At 42.2% G+C, this 24,714-nt stretch overlaps 1 protein-coding gene and 1 non-coding gene across 8 annotated transcripts in view; one reads left to right on the forward strand and one right to left on the reverse strand.

Annotated features, from left to right (window-relative positions):
• Positions 1-16: 16 nt before the first annotated feature.
• bcorl1 (BCL6 corepressor-like 1) overlaps positions 17-24,714 on the forward strand; it is a 34,492-nt gene continuing 9,794 nt past the window's right edge. For 2 of the 7 annotated variants that reach the window (XR_005693797.1, XM_040015190.1), the window contains exons 1-5: positions 5,765-15,609; positions 19,906-19,991; positions 20,093-22,702; positions 22,964-23,093; positions 23,321-23,785. Coding sequence is in view for 6 of the 7 variants with exons in the window: in XM_040015190.1 (XP_039871124.1) it covers positions 19,986-19,991; positions 20,093-22,702; positions 22,964-23,093; positions 23,321-23,785 (3,211 nt within the window). In the remaining variant the exon portion in view is untranslated. Of the gene's footprint in view, positions 122-4,022; positions 4,131-5,764; positions 15,610-19,905; positions 19,992-20,092; positions 22,703-22,963; positions 23,094-23,320; positions 23,786-24,714 lie in introns of those variants that run through there. The other 5 variants (XM_040015196.1, XM_040015195.1, XM_040015192.1 and 2 more) reach the window with 5 other exon arrangements.
• On the reverse strand, positions 3,863-3,935 carry trnav-uac. Its single transcript has one exon. It is a non-coding gene; the product is annotated as a tRNA-Val (tRNA).

The raw sequence follows: 24,714 nt of genomic DNA on the forward strand, positions 1-24,714 counted from the left end.
GGGTTGGGTGGGGAAAAGGCCAAATTAAAATCCCAGCAGCGCAACCATTCCTAACGTATTGAAAAAGGTTTTTATTTATAAGTATTAGCACTTGTTTGTAGGCAAAGAAGAAGGAGGTTTGGTGAGTGATTCTTTAATTAAAAACGGCTTACTTTATAACGGTTGAGGGTTATTATAGGACTTGATAGTAAACTGGCAACACCTGGCTAACTGAATAGCGAGGCTTTATTGTCAGCGATTATTAATTATTATTTGTTCAACTATTTTATTTTGTTTTATTTCCATTTTATTTTATGTAGTAAAACTGTCGTAACGTATAATTTCTGGTGCACCTGGATAATCACACACCTGTTGCCATTATTAATTGTTATTATTAATTAATGGGTTACAGTAAAAGAATGCAAAAGCAGCCTTAGATACTTTAAACTGTTGAATATTATTTTTATCCTGTTATTTCATTAATTAAAAAGTATAATTAAAATAGTAATAAGTGCAACAACCCAGAGAAAAACAAAACTCCCAGCGTGGGAGACAAGCCATTGTTGTTGGGGGGAGGGGTAAATTACCCAAACCTACCTGCCTCTGTGTGAAAAAGGTACTGCACTTCCTGTGAAATCATGAATGAACTGTAAATAGCCACAATTTTTTTTTTAAACCTGAGTTCAATTACACTAGTTCACACACAGTCCTTATTACTCCCAGACCTGTTGAATGAAGAAGTCACTTATATAGAAGCTGTCTGATAAAGCGAAAGAAGCTAAAGGATCTCAAAAAGCAACACATCATGCCACAATCTAAAGAAACTCAAGAACTGAAGGGAAACAAAGTCATTGGCATCTATTACAAAGATGTTGCAAACTAGTTTCTAGGGATTCAGGATCCAGCAAACTACAGTGAGAGCCATTACCCACAAATGGAGACAACTTGGAACAGTGGTGAACCTTAACCAGAGCAACCTACCAAATTTACTCCAAGAGCACATTGTCGACTCATCCCAGAGATCACAAAAGAACCCAGAAAAACATGTAAAGAATTGCAGGCATCACTTGCCTCAGTTAAGGTCGGTGTTCATGATTCAACAATAGGAAAGACCATTAATGACCAAAAAGAACACAAAGGCTGCCAAAAGACAACAAAAGTTGAACTTTTTTGGTGCTGTTAGTGTGATGGTCTGGAGCCACTTTGCTGCTTCGGGATGCTGTAATTGATGGAGCCTTGAATTCATCTCTGTAACAGAAAATCCTGAAGGAAAATGTCCTGCAGTCGGTTTGTGCCCTGAACCTCAAGCACACCTCCACCTCTGAGTGGCTCAAAAAAAAAAAAAAAAAGCTAAATTAAGATTTTGAAGTCACCTCATCAAGGTCTGGCTATCCAATCACATTGAGATGCTTTGACATGACTGTGAACAGCCCAGTAATGCTCAAAACTCCAGTGTCACTGAATTAGAACAATTCTGCAAATAAGATAGGGCCAAATTCCTCCACAGCGATGTAAAAGACTCATCGCCAGTTATTGCAAATGCTTGATTGCAGTTGTTGCTGTCAAGTGGTTTAACAAGCAATTACTTTTCACGTAGGGCCACTTAGGTTTGGATAGCTTTTTTTTTTAAATACATGAAATCATCATTAAATGTCTGTATTTACTCAGGTTATCTTTGTCTAATTTTAAAATTTGTTTGATGATTTAAAACCTGTAAGTGTGGGAAATATGGAAAAACTTTCATAGATGCTCTTCTGCATACCTGGATTGTAATGAGTGGTTATTTGAGTTGCTGTTGCCTTCCTATCAGCCTAATGCTGCCGGGTCACTCTCCTGTGACGTCTGGCATCAACATCACTTAGAGAACTGCCACTCACTGGGTATTTCCTCTCTATTGGATCATTCTCTGTAAACTCTGGAGATATATTCTGTGGAAAAATCCCGGTGGATTAGCAGTTTCTGAAGGAAAAGCCTGTCTGGCACCAACAACCAGAGTGTCAGAGTTACAGTCAGAGTCACTTAAAGCACTTTACTTGCCCATTCTGATACTTTGTTTGAACTTCAGCAGGTTGTTTTGATTTGCAAAGAGTCGGTGTCATATGATTTGCCAGTTAAATATTTGTGTTAACGAACAGCTGAAACGTTGTACCTAATGATGTGAGTGGAAGTCTAATGAAGTCTAGAAGTTTCTTTTCATATGGGCTGTCATTTAATGTCAAACCATGGTCTCACAGTTCTACTTAAATTACTATTTTTGATATTGTTCTTCCGCATTGTCCTACTTCTTCCTCCTTTACGTCACATTGCTTTCACCAGTTATTGGTATCAACCTTCAGCTCTCGCTTGCTTTCTGAGTCCTCTAAACTGTCTTGTTGCAGTTTAATTACCTCAGAAAAATTTTGCGTTGTGTTTGATAAATGACGTCTGTGCTGTATTGATATCTACTTCTGCCTCGTGTTATTAGAAGTTATGCATTGCATGCGAATCACTGTGGAAAAATGTGTTTAGGGAGTGATCGCATGTTTATCATTTTGAAATACAGTTAAATAGGATCTGCAAATTGTGTCTAAGTAGGTGAAACTTGTTTTGCCAAAAGGATGATTGATTCAGTTTAGGACACTGAAAATATGGTCTTGAGAAATGGGAGTTAATGGGAGTTTTTGTAGGTATGTGTTTGCAGAATCACAATACTAATTACTAAATTAATGCTGTTAAAAGATAACAATAAGATAAAATATACTATATTTATCTCAGGTGTGGGAAATTCTTTTGTTACACCACTTCAATAATAAAAACAGCAACAATGATAATAGCATTAAAAATTATAATAATTAAGCATTTCAGAATCAACAAAGAAAAAGTAAAATTCTAAAATTCAGTAAATAAAGTTTTGTTACCACATAGGATTCAAATAAAATGTCTAAATGAGCATACAGAACATTCAGATGATTTTCTGCTTTACACGTGTTGTACTGTAGTTATTGCCTGAGGTATGAAGGGTTTTCCGTTTCTGTCCTCGTGGCAGCAGAGCTGAATTGGTCTGGTAGAGAGGGTTCTCCAGTAAGTCTTGTAGAGGGTGGTTAGAATTATCCCAGATAGAAAGCAGTTTGTTAAGTGACCTCCTGTCCACTGCAGTTTTAGAAGTGTCCACCTTCCAGCCAGTGCCTGCTCACCCTCTTCTTGTATACAGCCTCTTCTAGTTCAGCCTGTTGTCGATGTGTTACTTGTAGTCGTCCACCACGCCAACATCTTACCCCAGGATAGACACAGGCCATGTAGTCTTCCTCTTCCTTCTGAAGTTGATCCCCACCTTTCTGCTGTTATTTACATTTAGAAACATGATTCTTGTTAGACCACGGCACAAAACCATCCACTAGTGGTGTGTAGCTTCCTCTTGCCCATCACTTATTCATCCAGACACTGCAGAATCATATTTCTGTAGGGCCTGTTGGGGCCTTAAAAAGAAAATTTACAGGTAGCCTTTCAAACCAGTATTTTTCACCATTATAGTGTAAATAATCTCACACCAACAAGAAACTTACACACTCAACTCGGTCATATCACGGCCAACAAGTGGACACATTAGGCCAGAATAGGTCAGAAAGACAGACGTATAGAAGACCTACCTATTTTCAAAGAGTAACAGGACAACCTGTTAGTCTTTAGACAGGTTGTCCTGTTACCCTTGCTTCATATATGCTTTTTTGCCATTCAGAGAATATCGCTATTTATTTTTAAGTGGAGTCCAGCCTGAACTTTGTATATTTGCAAAGTTTTAGAAGTATAGAGTAAGTGTACATTAGTTTCATTTTAATAATTTATCAGCATAGTAACCTACCTACTGCAGAGGCTTCCACTCAGTTTCGAAGCAGAAAATTATTCCTGGTTCCACTGGGGCTCGAACCCAGGACCTTCTGCGTGTAAAGCAGACGTGATAACCGCTACACTATGGAACCAGCTGATTGTCCTTTCCGAAGTGTAGCATAATAAAGAATACGCGATACATCTAACGTGGCTAATAATTGCTTGTTTTTCCAATATGATGAAGGAAAGCCGCTTCGAGAGTCCGCTGGTATTCGCTGCTCTTTCAAGCGGTTCCCTGCGCTTCGCTGCTTTTTAGACAAAGTGACGATGAGTGTCAGTCTCTCCCAGTAAGTCATCTCGCTCGGATACTAACCTAACTACGTCCTAATCTAACCTAGCTGCTGCTGTTTTTAGTTCCAGCGCCAGTGGAGCCCCCCTTTTCTTTTTGCTTGTTTGACCGATCACACGTTATGGTAGCTAGCACCGAGCTGCTACTTGTGAGCTGGAAATAATCGAGCGGGGCGAGTCGCCTCCATTTGTCCGTGTGTCCAGCCTTCCGACTGCATGAACTAACAACATACCAAGTCAGGATTAGCGTTTCTAGCTTAGGAAGCACTCTTGGCTTATCCGGCTAGCATGGCTCAAGTGTGTTTGTTGCTCAAACATGTGATTCCAGTCTTGAAAACCTCTTTTGCCACATAGCTGAACACTGTAACTGTACTTCAGTGTATTGTGAAAAGAGGAAGCAGGCACGATGTTAGATCAAAGACTAACTGATAGCCAGACACACTGAAAGTTATTATTTACCTTGGCCATGTGTTAAAAACACACATTTAATGCTGTAATATTTACACTACTTAGCAGGTTTAATCATTACACATGGCTGTATGTGACATTTAGACAAGCAGAATAACGAGGCAGAGAGCAGCAACAAGCAGGGTATTTAAACATGTCCAGCAGAAGCAGTCTAGCTTTCTTAACGCTGTCCTGCTTATCTGTATCTGTTGTATCTATTGTGCATTATTCATCTCGAGAGCTCCAGAGGTGCCCATCAGAGGGTTCAAATATAAATTCCTAAGCGCTCTCATCCTCTTGCTAAATTGTGATAAGTGTGTTTGCTGCTGATTGGTGAGGCTCCTCAATCAGGCTTCTGTTCAAATGGCCGGTCCCTCCTGTTTTTTTATGCTCCTGTGGGGTCTGAAATATGTATTCATATTTATGTTCTTTGCAATGACTTGATCTTCAATCATGCACAATATAAGTTATTTGTTCCAGAGTTTTTCCTTTCGCTGGCCTCTTGAAATCGCCTCAGCATCTCATTCTTCCATTTTTAGCTGTTTTGACTCCAGCTTTCTTCGGTGCCAATGAGGGAAGGGGAGTCAGGCTGGCTGAACAACGTGGGGATGACAGCTGCGTCTGTTTATCATGTGGGGTACAATAGCACACCTTGAGAGCCAGCCAGAGCTTGTATTCTCACTGATCCAACACAGCAGGCCAGAATTAATCATATACATTCATATGTGGGCAGGATCAAAATGCAAGACATGCTAGATCTGTGCCACAGACTTCATTTGACCAAATGGTATCTGTGTATGACGCTAGACAGGCCATACAGTATCACAAAGTAAACTTGGAAGTTAAAAGTTAAATTGCTAAGGAGATATTTTAAATTATTTTGTTAAAAACACTGAAAAGCTTAAATTGCTTACATTTTCTGCTCAGTTCCCTGAATCCCAGTGTGTTATCTTTGTCTGATAGAAACTTAAAGTATGACACAAAACTCAAATAAGATAGCAGAATTACCTTTCATAAAAGAACTTTTTTAATAAAAATTGTTTTTTTTATGTTTAAACTCTCTTGTAAAGTAAATAGAGTTATTCATCTAAACACCTTGTAGCCTAGACTATTTAACAGTTTTTAAATAGTCATTTTCAAACAATTTCAGTCTTATAAATATTAATTTTCTATAAAATTTCCTACCTGACCTCTTTACAATGAGCAGGGTTTTTTTTAAAGTATGTATGTAAGATTTAAAAAAAAAAAATCTTTATCCCCCAAATGAGAAATCACTGTGTTAAAGCAGCTAAAACATGAAAAGCAACTTAGCTCAGTAACATGTGTACAGTATCACAAAAGAAAATAGCTTGAAAAGTTTTAAATAGAAAAAACAATAAGTTAAGAGCTCAATAAATGTAAATATAATATAATAAGTGCCTTAAATCTGATGATTTGGTGAAGACTTTTTGTACGTGTCCTTGTGGCAGCAGAGTGCAACAGAGAAAGTGTTCAGCTGCGTGTCCAACAAGTGCTGCAGAAGGTGGTGAGGATCCATTAACTATCCGTAGCCATTCACTACATCTTCACTCATTTGGATGACCTCCTCATCAGCTGATGGAGGAATCCAGAAAGTGTGTTGACTCTAACTGGGGCAATAGCGATGCTAAAATTCATCAGCGAGTTAAATGGATGCATTAAAACAGCTTTACTCAGTGTTTAGACCCCACAAACATTCTTTCACAGTACCGTGCTTCGGAATGATTTAATTTACTGAATTTTTACCTTCATAATACGCATACTTTCTGAGTCAAAGACCCTAGAAGTACACCAGAGGCTCCAAATTCATGACTGTTAAAAAATGCTGTGAGTTGTTATAGCTATTTATCCCACATTATATGATGCACTTTTCAAAGTTTTCTCAAGTGATAGAACATCCAGGGCACCATTGCTGGGCTCTGTTACTCTGGACCATGAACATTCAATTGATGCAGTTTTGTTATTGAAGCTATAATGTATCTAGTGGAATCGATGCTCATAGTTAGTCATAGGACGAAATTGTCGTCAAACAGATTTGGTTTCAGTTTTTAACAGACGTCAAATGTGTTAGTCATCCCTGAAAATTTTATGTGGATATGTCCTCTACTTAAGCAGTTACAGATGTTTAAAATGCTGGGCAAAAGGGTCAGCTAAGCCATTTCCTATGTACTCTGTATATAGGAATTGGCTTATCTCACCTATGTACAATTTTGAAATTAAGTCTTATATTAATTTCCATTTATAGATCAGATTGAATTATCTTAGAGCTATGTTCATTTTAAAGGACATTTTGTGTTTCTGGTGTCAAACAGAGATACTGAAAGCATTGTTTCCTTTGTAGCACATTTGTAAAGATTATTTAAAATTGCTTCTTTTTTGGCTTGAATTTTAACTTCACCAGCTGTCAATCACCTTAATAGTGCGTGGAATGAAACAGGATCAAGGTTTGGGACCAAGTTTTTTGTCAAATGAGGACATATCTGCATGTACTTACATGTCCACTATTGATGCTAGGCAGTTCCAAATGCCATTTCTTGGACTTGTAATAAACTGCAACTTTAAAAAAAAAAAATTGGATTATTGCCGAGAGTTGCACCAGCAAAATTTTCTAAAAATAAATAAATTAAGATACACAGAAGTTAAAAGTAAGGTCTGTGTTGTAATTTTAGATTTATATTTACAAGTAATGTGATCACAGTGAGAGAAGGTTTAAATCATCAGTACTCTCTGCCAAGGAAACTCCTGTTAGGGACGCTCCTTTCAGGATACAAATGTTCAAATTTTGGGCAGGGAAGACAAACGGCGGGAGTGAGAGGTAAAGGGGGCTATCTGCATACGTCTGAAACTGACCGATGCCACAAACTATCAGCCCTTTTATAATGCAGTCTTACGATCCCTTCCGAGGCAATTCAACCCCCATTCACACCTTGACCCATGTGACCTTAATGACTCACACAATGGCAGGTTGTGGCACTGTCTCACAGAGAATTCACACCTTGGCTCATGTCACCCTAAAGACTCACTGGATGACTGGGTGGGTCAGTATCACCTCCAAGGTGACAACTTCAGTTAAGGTTAAATACCTGGGACTCATATCACCTTTTAGAACTAAAGAAGCCTTTCAGATCAGAATGTCTTCATGAACGTTATAAAAAGAAGGCCAGTAGCTTTTTTCTGAAGCACTTAGGACAAGGATGACTGGCTGGACCTTATCCTATCTGACTTTGGGCTAGATCAGAGACAGGTAAAAACACTTTCACAGTGAGTGGAAACCAGAATACCCAGGGGAAACCCACATTGCCACAGGAAAAGCACGCAAACTTCACACACAAAGGCCGCAGCCGACCATAAGGTTCAAACCAGGGGCCTTAGAACAAAGCGAGAGAGCAATCTGAGTCCTGAAATAAACAAAAGATTGGAATATGTTTGCCAGTGAGCAGATATGGATCAAAACAGTGCTCGATTTGAAATACTTTAAAATTGGCTTAGTGTTAATGTTAAATGTAAAAAAATATATATTTTGTTTGTTTACAAGAAATCTCCACAGGGCGTCTTGTACGTAGCTTACATTTATCAGCATATTGCTCCGTAGTGTCACTTGTGGTCAAATATTCCAAAGCATGCCTTTAACACAGGACTGAAAACAATGCATTTTGGATATATTTGTATTGAAGACAGCATGGCAATGAAACTATTCTCTCCCCCCCCTTACAGCAACAAGGTCCTAGGTTTGAATCTGGCAGCTATATAGAGCCTTCCTTTCTGGGGAGAGTATCTTCTATCTGTGTGGGTTCTGTTATGGACTCCGGCTTCCTCACAAAGTCCACATACTTGGTGATTATTGTAGGTCGGAATGTGAGCATGAATGATTATCTGTCTCTATGTTAGCCCTATGATAGACTGGGGATGTGACCTTGGTATACCTCACCTCTCTCCCAGTGACAGCTGGTATAGGCTACAGCTTCCCAGTGACCCTGAATTGGATAAATAGTTAGGAGAATGCATGGATGTGTGGATGAAGCTCTTCCTTTATGATGATGTGTTCTAACAACAGAAAGAGGCCGGCCATAAAAAACTGAAATCACAAATGCACTTGTGATAAACAGAGAGAATGTGGACACATAGAGGTGAAACTGAAACTGATAATTATTTGATGCAGTGCACTTGTGTGATTTATAGTGAAGCGTGTAGTGCTACGCTGCAGACCGGTCTGTTAACAGAGTGACAGCTGTCTTGTATAAAAGGTTTGTGATGCTTTGAGTCAATCATAACTGATTAGAAAAATGTAAGCTTCAAGCGGGTGAAAGAATTTACTCCTAATCTTCTTCTACACAATAATGTGTACCCGCCATCAAGAGTAGACGGCCTGATTTGGTGCAGACCAATGCAGATGTTGTACCATCTTGAAAATCAGTCACTGGAACTAAATTGCTGTTTCAGTTGGACTTTAATCTCTGCAGCGTGTTCCCAGTTTTACAAGCAATGTCATTTGCTGTTAGATGCCTGTGGCCATTTTGATGGTCATCTTCTCGGACTTAGGCATGATTCCAGTGACTGTAGACCGGGAGCCCTGGAGAGTGTGACCTGCAGAGCCGTCTATGTCTCAGTCGAAAGTTTGTGCCATATCTATAAGCGACATCTACGGTTTTCTCATTCTGAATCATCTTCCTTTTATGTTCTTGTCTATTTGTCTTTTCTCCCCATGAAACACCTTAAATTGATCACATGCCACACGAACATCTGGCATAAAGTGTCGGGTTGTCAGAATTGCTCAAGAACATTTCATTTAGCCCTAGTGTTGTGGGTTGCGGATGTTGTGCTAGTGTTTCTTGTTAAATTTTAGGTCCCCCATCCCAAAATGATGCATATTAATATAAAATGTGTTTTTAAAAAATCAGCTGCAGTGTCCCACTTACTCTGGATAATTCTTAGATGTCACTGTCAGCAGTTTCCATAGACTCTGTCCATCAGTGTGAAGTTGTGTATTTTCAGTGACAACTGCTCACAGCAAGGTCTTTAGATCATCCAGACTGTCCATTATCAGTCAGATATCTCAAAATCTGGGCAGATAAAATCTAAACTGTGAAATCCTAAAGCTTTCATGTGCAGTAAGCATGTATGTCATTTTGTATTTGGGCTTACAATTTAACCGATATGATGGTGTCTAAAAAATAACCAGCTCAGGTTAGCCTGCAGTCAGTCCCCTAAATAGATAATTGTGTGAACATGCATTCAGTGGAAGCAGTGGCCATTACTGGCACAGACAGCTGTCCTACTGTGCAGTGTGTGTAGCAGTTGTCTGATGAGGCTTTTATAGCATCGCTGACAGTTTTGCTCGGTCAGATCCTTTATGAAAGATCTCAGGTACTGCTCCCCAGTTCCTCTCTTCAAGAAAAAGAAGTATGTCTCCTTCCTAAATCTGCAGACAAGCCTCATTTGGCAAATAGACCACGGGCCCTATATCATAAACTTCCACTAACACACATTCAATCCATCCATTTTCGCTTGTGTTCGCTTTTAGCGCTTTACCTACTGGTTAAGTTTTGATCCGTTGAAGGTTTGTATCCTGGAAAATGTGGTACTTTAACAGCAGTGATGATTTGTTCACTGACTTAAGCTACTTTTATAGCCTCTAATAAGTTGCCTGGATGTCCCGACCTTTCTGGCCCTTTGGGAGGTCCAGGCATAGCAATGCAGTAAAATGCTTTAAATGAATTTAACTAAAATGAATTTGTTAACTGAAATAAAATAGACATTGTGTTATGTGAATCTCAATCACTTGCTTTTTAAACTTTATTTTTCTAACATCTATATTTGTGCTGTTGTAATATTTATTCTGTCTTGTCTGTCATGTTGCCAAGAGAACAAGCTATTTCTGTTTTTAATTAGCCTCTGTGAGCTTCTTTCAAGACTTTTAAAGTGAGTCAGTAGTAACTCAACAATATATTTATCCACAGGTTTGGTTTGTAAAGCAAAACTTTTGGCCGTCATATCTACAGATGATGTCAGACTCTTTATTAGCCTGTGTGGGTGACATTTAGGACACAGGCCCTCCATCTTGCTTGTGCATATTTTGGTTCTTTTTTTTTTTTTTTGGTTTTGTTACTTCATCTGTTCACAATCCAGAGACAGTGAACTGGCAGAGAGAGGGAGGTGCGGCATGTAACAAATGCCACCCAGTGTGGAGTTAAACAGTTACAGTTAGAATAATATGGTATGCCCTTAACCTTTTTAGTATTATGCTGTATCAGTTTGCAGATTCATCATAACACTCACTGCCCTCAAGTGCTGTTGTTTAGAGACTGCATCTGAACTACGATATTTCATTCACACAGGAAATATATATAGGCTGTCTAACTCGTGTCCAAAGCTTCCTGCCTTAGCAGATTCATATTAACACTCGCTCTAGAAAAGGTATTACTCAATACCTTTATTTTACAGCACCACACAGAATGGTAAGGCTACAGCCCGAGCAGTATAGGATGTTTTAAATGATGGACAGACCATGAAACAGTGACACGACATAAACAGTATTCAGTATTTAGCATCTGAAATTGCAGTTGCGGTATATCTGCTGTGAGCTAATATCAGCAAATATAAAGCCCACCAGTAAAGGTAGTTTCTAACCATTTTGTCCCCACTGCTAAACATGTAAAAACTTATTGGGTAAACTGTGCAGCAGTGGCAAAGAAAATGTGTGTCACAATCCTGTGACATTTGTATTTACACTTCATGTAAGTGGCTACGTTTTAACAAACAATGAATGAACCTTTACAGTGAAAACTGGTCACTTTGATTTTTGGCTTTTTACTTCTTTTTGCACATCTGCAGTGAGCTGGATGGCCTCGTAGGAGACTGCAGCGTGCCGTGATTAATTGGGCTGCACGGGTCTGACGCTAAACCATCATTAGAATGTTAAAGTAATGCGTGGGCAGCTTAATTGGACTTGAAGACACGCTTAATCAAAATTTAGATCACACCTTTTTCTTTTCTTTTTTTAAGTGGCCTCTAAGCAGAACATCTAAATCTGCTGTGAGAAGCTGCTTTATAAGGACTGTATGTCTGACTCGCCGAGGATCGTTCATTTAAAGATTCAAGCCCACCGAGCACCCAGCGTGTTTGTTATTCACCTGTAGGGCTTTACCCGGCGCTAGGACCCAGGGTGCGCGATTTTCATCTCCAGCTGCTGCAGACCGAAAACTGGCAATAAGGGAAGATCGCGAGGACAAGCCAAAATTACATACTGTATTCATTCTACTTCAAAATCACATCCCCGGACCCGCAGCGAAGCCACCGTGGAGACAACAATAGCTTGTTGCGCTGTGTGTGAAGGCTTTGTGGCTGTAGACGGCTCGGAGCGCAAGGTAAGACGGTGCAATACCATGCGATTACTAATAACAAAGGCGTTACGGGCGAGCAGGGGGCATTAAAGGGGGCATTGCACAATGCTATTGAGGGCGAGCAAAACTCTGCCAAACTTTGACCTGGATATCTGCATTTTCTAGTTGTCGCTGTCTTGCGGGAGCCGCTACCGGAGCCTGTAGTTGCGGAGATGTTTCGCTGTTATCCCACGGCATTATGTAGGATCGTGTCACATGTAGCCTATGGACAAGCCAACTTGTGTGTCGAGATGACATCTGAGTGTGCAGTCCAAGCGTGCCGGCAGTGGATGCAGTCGGTTACCCAAACGCGGACACGGTAACTGAAGGCAAAGAGATATGTTTTAATTTCAGGCAGATTTAAAAGGCGATGTGGACGGCGCATCGGGCCATCCATTAACCTGGAAAATAAGAACATCACCCCTGACTGTTTCTGTGATCGGCTGCCTTCCTCCTTTCGTTCGCTGTGGAATAATTCATTACTTAGACCAAGATGGAAGAATAATGCGCTTGATTTTCACTCAAGCGCGTTATTCTTCCATCCTCCCAGCCTCGACATTCAACACTGACCAGGTGAACCACCAACTCAGACGGGACATCCTCGTCGCTGCTGGAGAGCATGGCGGCCTAAATAGGTAGGGTCGATAATCTCCAATATGACTCACAGATAGATGACTGTGAATGCCCACTTTGAAGACGGTGTATTCTTTCATAAAAAGAGATCGGGCCTTCGATATAAACAACGTGCCTTCATCTATATCGCAGTTGTCATAGTGCATGTGCGGACTGCTACATCCCTGCTCGACTGATTTACAAATGCACGTATAACAAGTTTTTTTTTTTTGAAGCCCTCAGATGTCCGATGTGCAGCCCGTGAACCCAACTCGTCTATAATTGGTGAAGCGCCGAGCGGCCGGCCACTACCGGGATAGCTCTTGCGCGGTCGTTGAGGTCTCCGGGTTACCCCGACTCAGACACAATGCGATGTGTCAGCAGGCGACTTTGTGATACTCGTGCTTTATGCTCGGTCCTCTTCGGCGTTCTTCCTCCGTTTTTCCTTCTTTCTTTTTTACTGATCGGCGTTTTTTTTGTTTCCCAATTTCACGTTTGGCCATCTGTCAACGATTTGGCTGCCTGCACGCAGCCATTACTGAGCGAATGGCGAAGGGCATGTTAGAGGCTCTCACACACCGATCCACTCCGCGATAGGAGAGCAGCAGCGAAGTAGTTTCTGCTCGCGGTGCTCTCGGCGGATGGACGCGATCGTTTGTCCTGCACCGCCGTGCTGGTCAGGATCCGACACAGATCGTGCATGGTAGTAAACAAACTCTTTTTCAGTGGCGCGACGATGTCAGGGTCCCCCCGTGTGTATGCGTGCACGGTTATTTCCTCACCATCGCAAGTATTCAGAAAAGTAGGAAATTTGTTGGCCTAAAGGAGCGGATACCCTTGTAAACAGCAGGCCTGCGCTGCTTTCAGGATTCAGGTAAGACAAGTGGCCTAATTACAGCAGGGTAACCTGTACCGCTTAACTACTGAGCCAAAATGTGATTATGGAGTGAGAGGGCTAAATATCCTGTGGTTGTTTATCTTTTGAGGGGAGAGAATCGGGCAGGACCAAGTGTAAACCTCCTGCTCCACAGGCTGGGTTGAAACTTTAAGGTTTTTTTTGTTTGTTTGTTTGTTTGTTTGCCTTTGTTTGAATGGAAGCTGCAGATGTGTTGTCATTCACTTCATAACTGCACACATGAGCTGGTGGTCGACAGATATCCAGCTCCCTGCAGTCAGAGAAGGAGGAGGCTGCTCATGTTTCAGTGTGAACTTGTTCCAATTCACAACAGGCTACAAATGGTTGTAAACGAATGGGGATTTTGTTCTATTACAAATGAGGCACACAACCTTCTAGAGAAGGTTGTAGATGATATTACCTTTGCAATAACGTGTCTTGTTTTGTATCCTGACCCTCTTCGGTTGTGTTAAACACAGTGTGGCTTCTATATTAAGCATGTTTGGATTGTTGTCAGTAGGTTGTAGGCTCTTGTCCTTGTGCATTGGGTCAGCTGTCTGGATTTTTATACAGAGAAGAAATCTGAGGGCTAACATTAACATTCAAAACCCAAGCCTCATCCATATTGTAGTTATGCCTTGAACTTGTCTTAAAACCACTTCTCTCTATCCAGTTAAAACCTGAGCTGACCTGATAGTAACAGGAAATGTGATTTTGACACACAGCACTGCAAGAGGTGAATGACAGGGAACTGAAGAGGCACCGCTGAGGGAATGGCACTCTGTTTGTTCATATATTCATTATAAATGTTTATTAGCGGCCGTGTTTATAGAATTGCTTCACAGCATGAGGCCTGGACTGGCTCATTCCAAGTGTCACATAAAATATTAATAATAATAAAAATCACATGCTTCAGTTGGGATGTTTTCAGCATAATACATGTGGTGACTGTGCATGGCAAAAAGGAAGTAAATTTGCAAAGAAGAATGATGAGTTGTGTTCTTGGTGTTTTCTATGAAAGAGAGCAAGCATCTGCGAGCAAATTGTTGATGTGAATAATCCTAACTCAGCACTTTAATAACACCACTTTTGGTTTGTAAAGCAATGTGAAAATAGTTATGCAGATAGTTTAAAATCAGTTCGATTAAACACGATGAAAACACAGGTGTAAAATTTCCAAAAGAGCTTGCAAGAAAAAGTTGGGTTTGAGCTGAGCTGACAGAGGTCAGTGCTGGAAGCTTAATCTCATTCACTGGTAAGGTTGGATGCATGGTATCGTCACAAATAACAAAAAAATGTATGTGAGGATCATAGGTTTCATGCGTATCTATTTCAAAAGAATCCAGTAAAAAAAAAAAAAGGAAAAAAGTAAAGCGTTCTCCTCCACATCTTCTCCCAGCTATAGTCCGCCAGTCTGCAGCCTACAGCATGTAACTGGAGAGCCTCCAACACCCCGGAGTCTTTCTTCCTCGCGTTAATTCCCCTGCAACGGACCCAAACCTCTCCCACTCTTTTTTTAATTCATATTGTGGCCGTTTAGAAACCATCATCCACAGCTGACTGTTAATTGACCCGGCTGACACCCAGGCGCGCACGGACATCCAGCGATACTCGGGGCTAAATTTGTTGTTGTTGTGGGTTTGAATAAAATGTTTTTGTTTTTTTAAACGAGGTTTATTACTTCGTTACCCCGATAAGCCTTTTCAGTTTAGCGCACCGTTACACTCTTTTGGTCGCGATCCCCCCCATTCCCCTTGAGCGGCTGGAGCTCGCGTTGCATGCCGGTACCTGCAGTCCTCACCGCTCCCTGCCTCTCCAGCGTTTAATCCTGGGCGTGGATAGCCGAGCACTACATCTCCCATGCTGTCACCGTGCACCCTTCTGCTCCCCCCCACCCCCTCTCTCGCTCTCTCTCACACCAGACTGGAGACTGGAGATACGGAACGGACCGTCTTGGCGACCCCCCCTCTCCTACCCTCCCCTCCTCCCTCCCCCAGCCCCTCGGACTTTTAGGACCGAAAACCGTCGAGATCAGTGAGCAGCCGCGGACTGTAGAGGCGAAAGGCTGGACACGGCCGTATCACAGTCGTGCCTGCACGGTGGTTCACATGCCATCTGGACGAGCAGGTTCGTAACTGTTTGTGTCATTAGAAATCTTTTTATCCCTACAGCTGATTGTCTTGGGGACTATTCAGTATTTTGCGTAGAAAGAGAGAGCCCGAAAGGGGCCGGAGAGGAGAGCAGAGGACAGGCTCGGTGGGTCGGGGGCTCTGATGAATGCCTTTCCACGCCGAAGTGGCTCAGTCGGTCCGCCAAAGGGCCGATAAGAGGGACGGGAGCACTTCGCATTAGGTCGGGGATAAATAACAGTAGCTTGCCTCAACATGCAAACCGCCGGGAGAGCTGCGAGGGCTTCGCGGAGAATCCGCTGCGCAGGGAAGCTGGAAAGCCTAACGTTGCTGGAGGTGGTGGTGGTAGTGGTGGTCAGCGGAGTTAAATATATTGTTTGCCCCCTTTTCATGGCCACTCCAGCCGCACAATAAGTTGTGCCACCCACCCCTATGGTCGTTCTCCTGCTGGTTACTTTTCTTCCCCCCCACACACACTTATCTGCCAGTAAGTCTGCGCCTCCAGTTTTCTGTGCTATCAGCGGCAGAAACGGATTATTTGTTTGTAAAAACGTCTACCGGCAGGGTTACTTTGTAGGCTGATGAAACGGGCCAGGAGTTTAGTTTGTTTGGCTCTCCCGTTGTTCTCCCCGCGTCTTCGCATTGATGTTCACTTACCTTATCAGGGGGAGATGTGACACATTGTGTGCTCCTACGTCGTAGCCCAGGCAGCCACTAGACAGGAGCGGAATCTCTCGTGTCACTTTGCTATATTTTCCTCAAACATCTGTCTTTCATCTCTGGACCTTTCCATCCCATCCTCTCCGGGTTATTTAGACGAGGTTCAGAGACGCAGACAGCCTGTCTGCTCAGTTTGCGCCCGTGTTTGTGTGCGGATGGACCGATCACCTGAGAGCCAGTTGCCATTCTCTCATTATGGTGACTGCTCGCCATCTCCAGCGAGAGAGAGAGGAGGGAGCGACCCGGAGCTCTCCAGAGTTTTTTCTTGCTGATAATTATAACAGAGGTAAACGTGTTGTTTTCGGGGTGCCCTAACGCTTCAGTGGGCATGTGTTGTTATTGTGCACTTTTCAGATGTGACATTGGGAACGTGTGTCTTTTGTGCCGTGTACGTGGGCTGGGCAGCGAGCTGACCGGGTGGAAGTAGGCTACATCGGAACAATTTGGCTTCTTCGCGGCTGTTTTTCCTCAAAGGCTTTTTCTTTCTTTCTCTCTTTTCTCCCAGGCTCGACTTTGTGTTGTCCACGGTGTGTGTGTGAGGCTGTCTGTGTGCGTATGCGCGGACTGCTGCATATATTTACTGGCCTACATCAGAGCGGATGAATTCAAATGTTTAGTGGCGGAGTCGACCGCGATCGCAGCACAAAGACAAAGTAGCTGTAAGCAACTGTTGTACGGTAATGTATGCAGACCGTCGCTGCACACAGCGGCATCTGCATCGCTGGATTTCCCTTTTTTCAGTCGTGCTCGCAGATTCCAGCAGAGATTGGCTTGTCAGTCATTATGTGCATCATCTTCGTTATGTTTCACTGATTCAAGGGTGAAGCATTTCCATTTCCCCCCAAAGCTTTGGCACAGATTTTCTTGTTGCACAGTCCCTTTTGTAGTCGTCTCATTTGCTTGCAGATGCGCTCGTCTGCGCTCACCTCTATCTACAGTAAATACTAGGGTCAGTTCCAGCGTGTGTCCCCAGTGTAAGCTGTGTACTTATATGATATGAAGTTGATTCACGCTTTAATTATAATTCCTAATCGTGTGTATGGCCATCAGTGCTTTTTAACTTGTCTTGTGCGAGTTTTCAATAGAAAAGCAGTGAGTGGGATTGTCTGGTCATTAAATCTGGCTGATGAGCATTTAAGGCTGCATGCCAGTAACTGGTCCAGTTATGCATAATCATTAACTATATGCGCACATGCAAAAACCTTTGCTCGTTTCTTGTCACTCGCGGGTGTGCATGACTTAATCAACACAAAACACACACACTGATGTCGGCTCTAACAAAAGATCATTTGAGCAGTAACAGCTGATTGCCTCATGGATTACTGAATGAGCCTGCTGGGGACAGGCCCTGGGTCGCCTTAGGAAGAGCCTCTATTTGAAGTGACTGTTAAAAGCATTTCTCACTGGGCTCCTGCAGTAAAAACTAGGGGTATCCCATTCATGTTTTTTTTTTTTATCCCAATCTTGTAATATTGAGATTTTGCTGATTCCAGGTCTAATCTAGCATTGATATTTATTTTTTGCACATTTTCCCCTAATGCGCATGTATGCCCAGGCTGCATTAAAGTTAGCACATGTTATCCTACATAATTTTCACTTTTTTTGCTAATTGCCCCTTGATGTTCTCAAGTGTAATAGATATTTTTGCTTATTAATGAAGCTTCTGGCACAGTTTTTGTGCTGATGTTAATGTCAAATAAGGAGGTTTTGAGCTCTGCAGTTACTGAGTGAGTAGAGCGTTGATGACATATTGCATAGTGTAGTTGTACATGGTGGCCGAGTTGCACTTTGCAATAATACCACTTACAGTTGATTGTGAATTGTCTAGGAGGGAAGAAATTTCACATTCGTTGCAGTGATGGCATCCTATTACAGTACCACTCTCAAATTAATTGAACTCTTTAGAACAACCTATTTTTTGACAAATGTTTGTAAAGGCAGTTTGCATGGCCAGGTGCTTGCTTTTGTGGCAATGAGACTGAAAACACCTGAGAGATGTGGCTCGGTATTATTGTTCCTATTGTGTACACCTGCTGAAGGGGAAACCTCCTCTGTGTTCAACCAGGACGATTTTGTAAAGTCACAAGCTTGAGCGAGAACCTCCAGTGAACATGTAGACGTAGAAATTGTTATGCCCATTTTTATTACTGAAGACAGTAATAATTATTTGAACACGATTCAACTTTTTGGCTCAAAAAAACTTTGATGGTTTCTCATAATTTTCTTTTTTTGTATGATGTGATATTTTGTATGATATGGACTCTGTGGCAGGGAGGTTGTCAGAAGGATTAAAACCATCTCCTTTAATTTCCAACATAAAAAGTTTCAGGAGTACATCATATTTAAGGTTAACTTGCAGAAATGAAATGGAACATGAAAGAGGTGATCATTTGTGGTACTCCTCCAAAAGTTGATTCTGTTCATCTGGATGTAGCGTTTTCAGTGGGAGAAACGTTTCGTCACTCATCCAAGTGACTTCTTCAGTCTCAGCTGACTGCAGGTTTCCCCAATCTTATAAACAGTACATTTGCATAATGACTGAAACCAGCCCAGTGAAGGAACAATGGGCTGGGAGGTCAGTTCCTTAATCATAATTATGCAAATTCTCATGACCATTGATCAACAACCACTGATCAAAGACCACTGATCAATGGCCATGAGTACCTTTCACAGAGAGTTGGGGAATGGCTGCAATCACATCATTGTAAGATGGCGAAAGATGTACCCTCAGGCCCCCTCCTCGATTCAGAGATGGTCTTTCCCTTTTCACGTAAATGGCCTCCTTGACTCCGCGCTCAAACCAGCGTTCCTCCCTGTCCAGGATGTGAACATCCTCATCATTGAAAGAGTGTCCACTGGCCTGTAGGTGTAAATAGACTGCAGAGTCCTGGCCCAGCCATTCCCCAACTCTCTGTGAATGGTACTTATGGTCTTTGATCAGTGGGTTTTGATCAGTGGGTTTTGGTCAGTGGTTGTTGATCAATGGTCATGAGAATTTGATTTTGACGTCACTTGGATGAGTGACGAAACGTTTCTCCCACAAAACGCTACGTCCAGATGAACAGAATCAACTTTTGGAGATTTACTTTCCTGGATGATCGAGAATGCATCAAGACATCATTTGTGGTAGTTTCTTACGTGTCTCTGCCAAGGCTTCATTGGATCCTAATCCTTCTATGCTTCAATTAATGCATTAGATCTCATTTTACGCAGTGAATGTACAATGTTCTTTTAGTGAAGAGAGTTCACATTTCAAATGGATGAGCACTGGCAGCTTTCTACATCCCCTATGTGCAACAAAATAAAATCAAAGGGAATAACACAACAAATACGTGCCATCAGTTTACCACACTTCTCTCTGCTGCTCTAGATTGTCTCCTTGTTCTTAGGAAATTGTAACACAGCTGAACTCCAAGCATATCTTAAAGAAAGGAAGTTTTCAGTTGCCCAAAGTTAGTTACTTATTTCTTCTCGAAGGTTTAGTCGAACAGATATTTTCTGTAGCTGAAAGGAGAACGGTGCTGAAGTAATCACAGCAAGTGGTTTTATGTTTTTTCTCTTGTGTGTTTTGCAGCATATCACTGTATTTGAAGGAGAACTCTCACCTGACTGACGCAGATACCCCCTAAGGCATGTTGTGCTAAAGAAACACCTATGCAGGTAATTGGCTTTTTTTTCTGCTGAAGTTGTATTGCTTGAATAGCGCATCCTGTCCTCTTATCTAATTAACACCGGCCTCATGAACTTTTCTTATTACTCAGGTGGATCCCACACTAATGAATGTAGGGGATGGAGGCACGGTGAGCAGAGAGATCAGTGCTCCAAATAAAGCGTCTGCTAGCATGGTGGGAAATCCCCCCCAGACGCTCCCCCCTGAGTTCAGAGGAGATGTTACTCTCAGTCAGCAAAATAAGACAACTCCAACAAAAGACTGTAAGACTGTAAAAGCCTGCCCGGACAACTACAACCACAGCCCCGAACTTTCTCCACCGCAACTGCCCAACAATGCACCAATGTCCGGCTTGGTCCTCACCAGCTCAGAAAAGAGAACAGACAAAAGAGCAGAAACCTCTAAGCTCAAAGCTGATGGTTCTGGGGTCTTCCCCACTCCTCAGTGGTCGAGTGGTGTAAAAGTTAGCCAGGAGGATTCACTCAGCCCCTGTCACAGCAATGTGACATCCAATAAGAAATCCCATTCACAAACACAATCTGTGCAAAGTGTCCCACCTGGGTTTCAGTGCTCTGCCATGTTTAAACCAGCCCAGCCTGTTGCCTTCCTTCCCACAGCAAATTTTTCCTCTCCACTTTGTAAAATGAATCTTCCACCAGCATTAGGTCAGATTGCAGCATTGAGAGAAGCCCCAGCCACTCAGTTTCAGAAAGAAAGCCAGCCTCAAAGCTCAGGTGTTGCTGGGCCACCTCTCATGCGGACCTATCCCTACCCGTTGTCTGCGGCCCGGACTCCGGCTGCAGAGAAAAAGACGGGCACGTCGACCTCAAAACTCAGATCTAACCACGCATCAAGTAAGAATGCTAAATCTGTTGGAGAACATAAATCTTTAGCTTCTGTGGTAGCCTCACCAGCTATTGCCCTACCATTGCAACACCCATCATTAACTTCAGCTGCACCCACTCACTACACCTTGTCTCCGACTGCTGCCATTTGCTGTGGCTCTGCTCTGGCCAACATCGCCTCACAGAGCAGAATGCTGAACCATGTAGAGAAAAGCAACAGCGTAGATAAGACAACCATGGGCTCTCTAAAAACCACACCTCCTGCAACAGACGACCACACAGTCTGCTCAGTTGAATCAAGAGATGTACCTCTTGATTTGTCCGCCAAATCAAAACGCCCTAAATGCTTAAATGACCCTCCTGTTACTATGATGGAATCCCACAATAATGAGTCAAATCAGAGAGAATTTCTGAATTCAAAGAAGACTCATTCTGCAAATTACGGCTCCGCTCTGCAATACCCCATCTTACCAAACACCCACCGAAATGGATCTCATCAAAAGCAATTAAATAGGTCTCAGAATCACCAGATCCCAGAGGCCAAACCAGCCTGGGGTAAGGGATCTTCACAAGATTCAATAAAAAACATCCCTGGTACATATGTGGGAGTTGCTAGTCCAATATTGGCTTCTACTCTAAGGGGCAAAGATGGAAAAGGGACGTTTGTGGATGAATTTCAGAGTTTTGCAAAGCAGGAGTTTATATCTATAATTGACCAAGGAGAACATCTGGCCACAGGAGGAAAGAAGCCATCCTGTCTGATGAAGGGTAACCAACACACTCACAGTGTCAAGCATGTTAAAAACACCAGCACAACCATAACTAAGAACTGTCCCTCAAAAGGAGCCCTAACCACTGCGTTGTTAAGCTCAACCAATGCTCAAATTCCTCAGAAATGTGGGCCTGGCAAAACAGCGGTACCATACTCTGCTCCCCTTGTCAGTCCAGCTTGGCAGCAGGCATCTCATCTCACATCATCACATCAAGCTTCTTCTAATCATCGAAAAATCACACAAGGATCTCCAAAGACTAAGGGCACCGCAGTTACAGACAGTTGTAAGTTTCCAAGTGCCCATCACAGCCCGTCCAAACCTGAGGATGATAAGTGGGAGAGAATGAAGTCTCCTCTGTCTAACCTTGCGTCCATTGTAAAGCAGCAAGCTCTTGATACAACAACACTGACGGATGAAGGTAATTCCCAAGCATCGCCTGTTGCATCACGAAAAGCTGATGGTCTGAATCCACTCGCGGGAAATCAAGACATACAATCTAAGCATACCTCTACTTTTGAATACCCACCATGCTGGTCTGTGGAAAAGTGGCCTAGTGCACCATCTCAAGGGGATTTCACTCAAGCTATGAAAAGACATGACAAGGCAAATGCTGCTGAGCTTTTGGAGAATAACACTGACATGCACACCAGTCAGGGAGAGCACATGGGACTTCAGGTGAAGCAAGGCTCCTCAAAGCCCGCAGGCCAGTCTCATCTCTACGGGAGCAGTGCATCAACAAATGGGAACAGGATGGAGAGTAAACTAGCCCAGGTGTTAGAGGGGGAGATATTGAGGAAAGAAAGTGGGCCGTCAGAGAGTCCTCCTGGTGACAAATTGGAGGGCATGGCTGCATCTATTCTTACAGGCCAGTGTGCAGGGGGAGGCGACAAGTTTGAGAAGAAAACAAACGGAACCAAAGAGGAGTCGCCAACCAAAGCAAAAGCTGCTGCCGTCAAACAAAAGAAGAACAGTCCTAAGAAGCCAGCAAAAGAGAAATCTCCAACAGATGCATTACAGAAGGCTGCAAGAAGGAAAAAGCAAGAGACAGAAAATACTCCAACCAAAGTGTCCCCTAAAAAGAAGGTAAATTATTAATTCCTATTACTCTCATTATTTCTCTTTGGTTAAATCTGAAGAAATATTTAAGGTAGCAATCGTCTTTTAAGAGTTTAAAGAGCGAAAAGGCTATTCAGAGCTCCCTTTCATATTATTAAGTTATGACTGATGGTTTCACTTTCGAGGGCTTATTGTGAGTCTCTTGCATGCTCTCTGTCACCACGAGAGGCTCATGATCAATAACCTCCAATAGAGCGTGCTCACTCTGTCCCCTGTGTATTTCTGCAGAAGAAACAATGTGCACCTGTGCTGGAGCAGAGTCTGTCAGCGGGAAAACCTTCCCCTCCAACTAAAGAGGCGATTCCAAGGGAAAAGATCAGTCCCAGCAAGGCCGAGCAGCAAACCTGCAACAAATCAGGTAGAGTCTTTGTTTCTTCCTTAATCCTATAGCTTTTACATTTTTTACAAAAATGTAAATTTAATGATACTTTTATTTGGTTAAAAAAAAGTTTTGTTGTAGTATATGGTTTGATTACTCTGGGTTCAGTTTCAGTTTTAGAGCTGAGTAACCTGCAGTCAGTGTCTCAGTCTTACTCTCAGCATAGAGTCTGGTGTGAATGTAACAATCAGATGTGATTTAATCAGTTCCAGATAGCAGTCCTCAGACTTTGGAGACTTCAGCGTCTCTCATTAGTCCCGCCGTATCCACCAAGGAGGCCGAAGCCACAGAGTGCTCCTTCCCAAGACTGAGGCGAAGGCGGCGGCGAGTTGATGACGCTCGACTTGACCTCTGGGGCTTTGCGACGCCCTCCCCTCCACCGCCGCCAATGCCTCCTCCCCCAATATCCCCTTCGCCCTCTCTGACTCTGCCCCAACCTGTTCGCCGTCCGAGAGGGAGGCCTCGATCAAATCCTCTGCCGGAACGTACGCTACAGGGCAAGGGAAAAACATCTGGCGCTGAGGGCGATACGCCATCTCGTAAGAAACGTCGGCGATGTCGTAATAAGAAGTATCAGACTGGGGACTACATCACAGAGAAAGACAAGCTGGAAGATGGAGAACACCTCGAAGAATCTAACTCTCTGATAAAGGACGCCGGAGTCCCAGAAGGTAGAGATCAGTTAAAAGTTATCCTGGTCAGAAGGTTAAAAAAAAAAAAAGATTCACATATTACAGTATTAAAAGAGAATGACTTGAGAATCAATGAAGTTCAACATTTGAATACAGCAGCTGTTGAATATTTTTATGCAATCCAAAGCTCACTAAATGACCGGTAGTAAGTAGGCATTTAATCAGTTAATCAACTGACTACTTAATTGCTAAAAAATTATTTTCAGCTATTTAGATTATTAATTGTTTTAATTCATTTATTTTTCAAAAACATCAGTGAAAATAGTCAGAAGTGTAATTGAAAATAAAAATTATTGTTACTTGTTTTTTAGTCCTTCAAGCACATAAAACATCAGTTAGAAACAGCCTCACAAAAAAGCCTGAATCATTCTCTTTTAATACCATTATACATTAATCCTTTTTTGGCTGCTGACCATAAAAAGCGACAAAACATTTGGCTCTGTTGGCTCGTGACGAGTATTTGTCATCTTTTCTGACGTTTCATAGACTAAGTGATTATTCATTCTTTAAAAAAAAAAAAATCTGATGAATGAATCGGTACAGACAATAATGTAAAGCTCCGTTCTACTCTGTGAAGTAGTCAGTATACATATGCATATAAATTTAGCAACAAAAAACGAATTTGCTGTGTATTCACTTTAATCTTTTCTGATGGTTGGTTTTAGTACAGAAGTAACAAAAATGACCAATTCATGTTGCTTTGATGTTTTTCTTCCATTATAATTCAATATTTATTTGGTCAAAATAGAGCTGAGTAAAGCTTTAAAAAGCCAAAATCCTCCAGATGTTATGGCATTTAAGGTAAATGTTAGATAAAATACACATATTCGTAGATAACTTAGTTACTCACAGGTGACGATGCTGGTTTTCCCTGAGTTCTGAGATTGTTCATGAAAGAAATTTCTGTT

This window comes from Simochromis diagramma, unplaced genomic scaffold (assembly GCF_900408965.1).
Source record: "Simochromis diagramma unplaced genomic scaffold, fSimDia1.1 OVJJ01000685.1, whole genome shotgun sequence".
In the NCBI taxonomy this organism is placed as follows: domain Eukaryota; kingdom Metazoa; phylum Chordata; class Actinopteri; order Cichliformes; family Cichlidae; genus Simochromis; species Simochromis diagramma.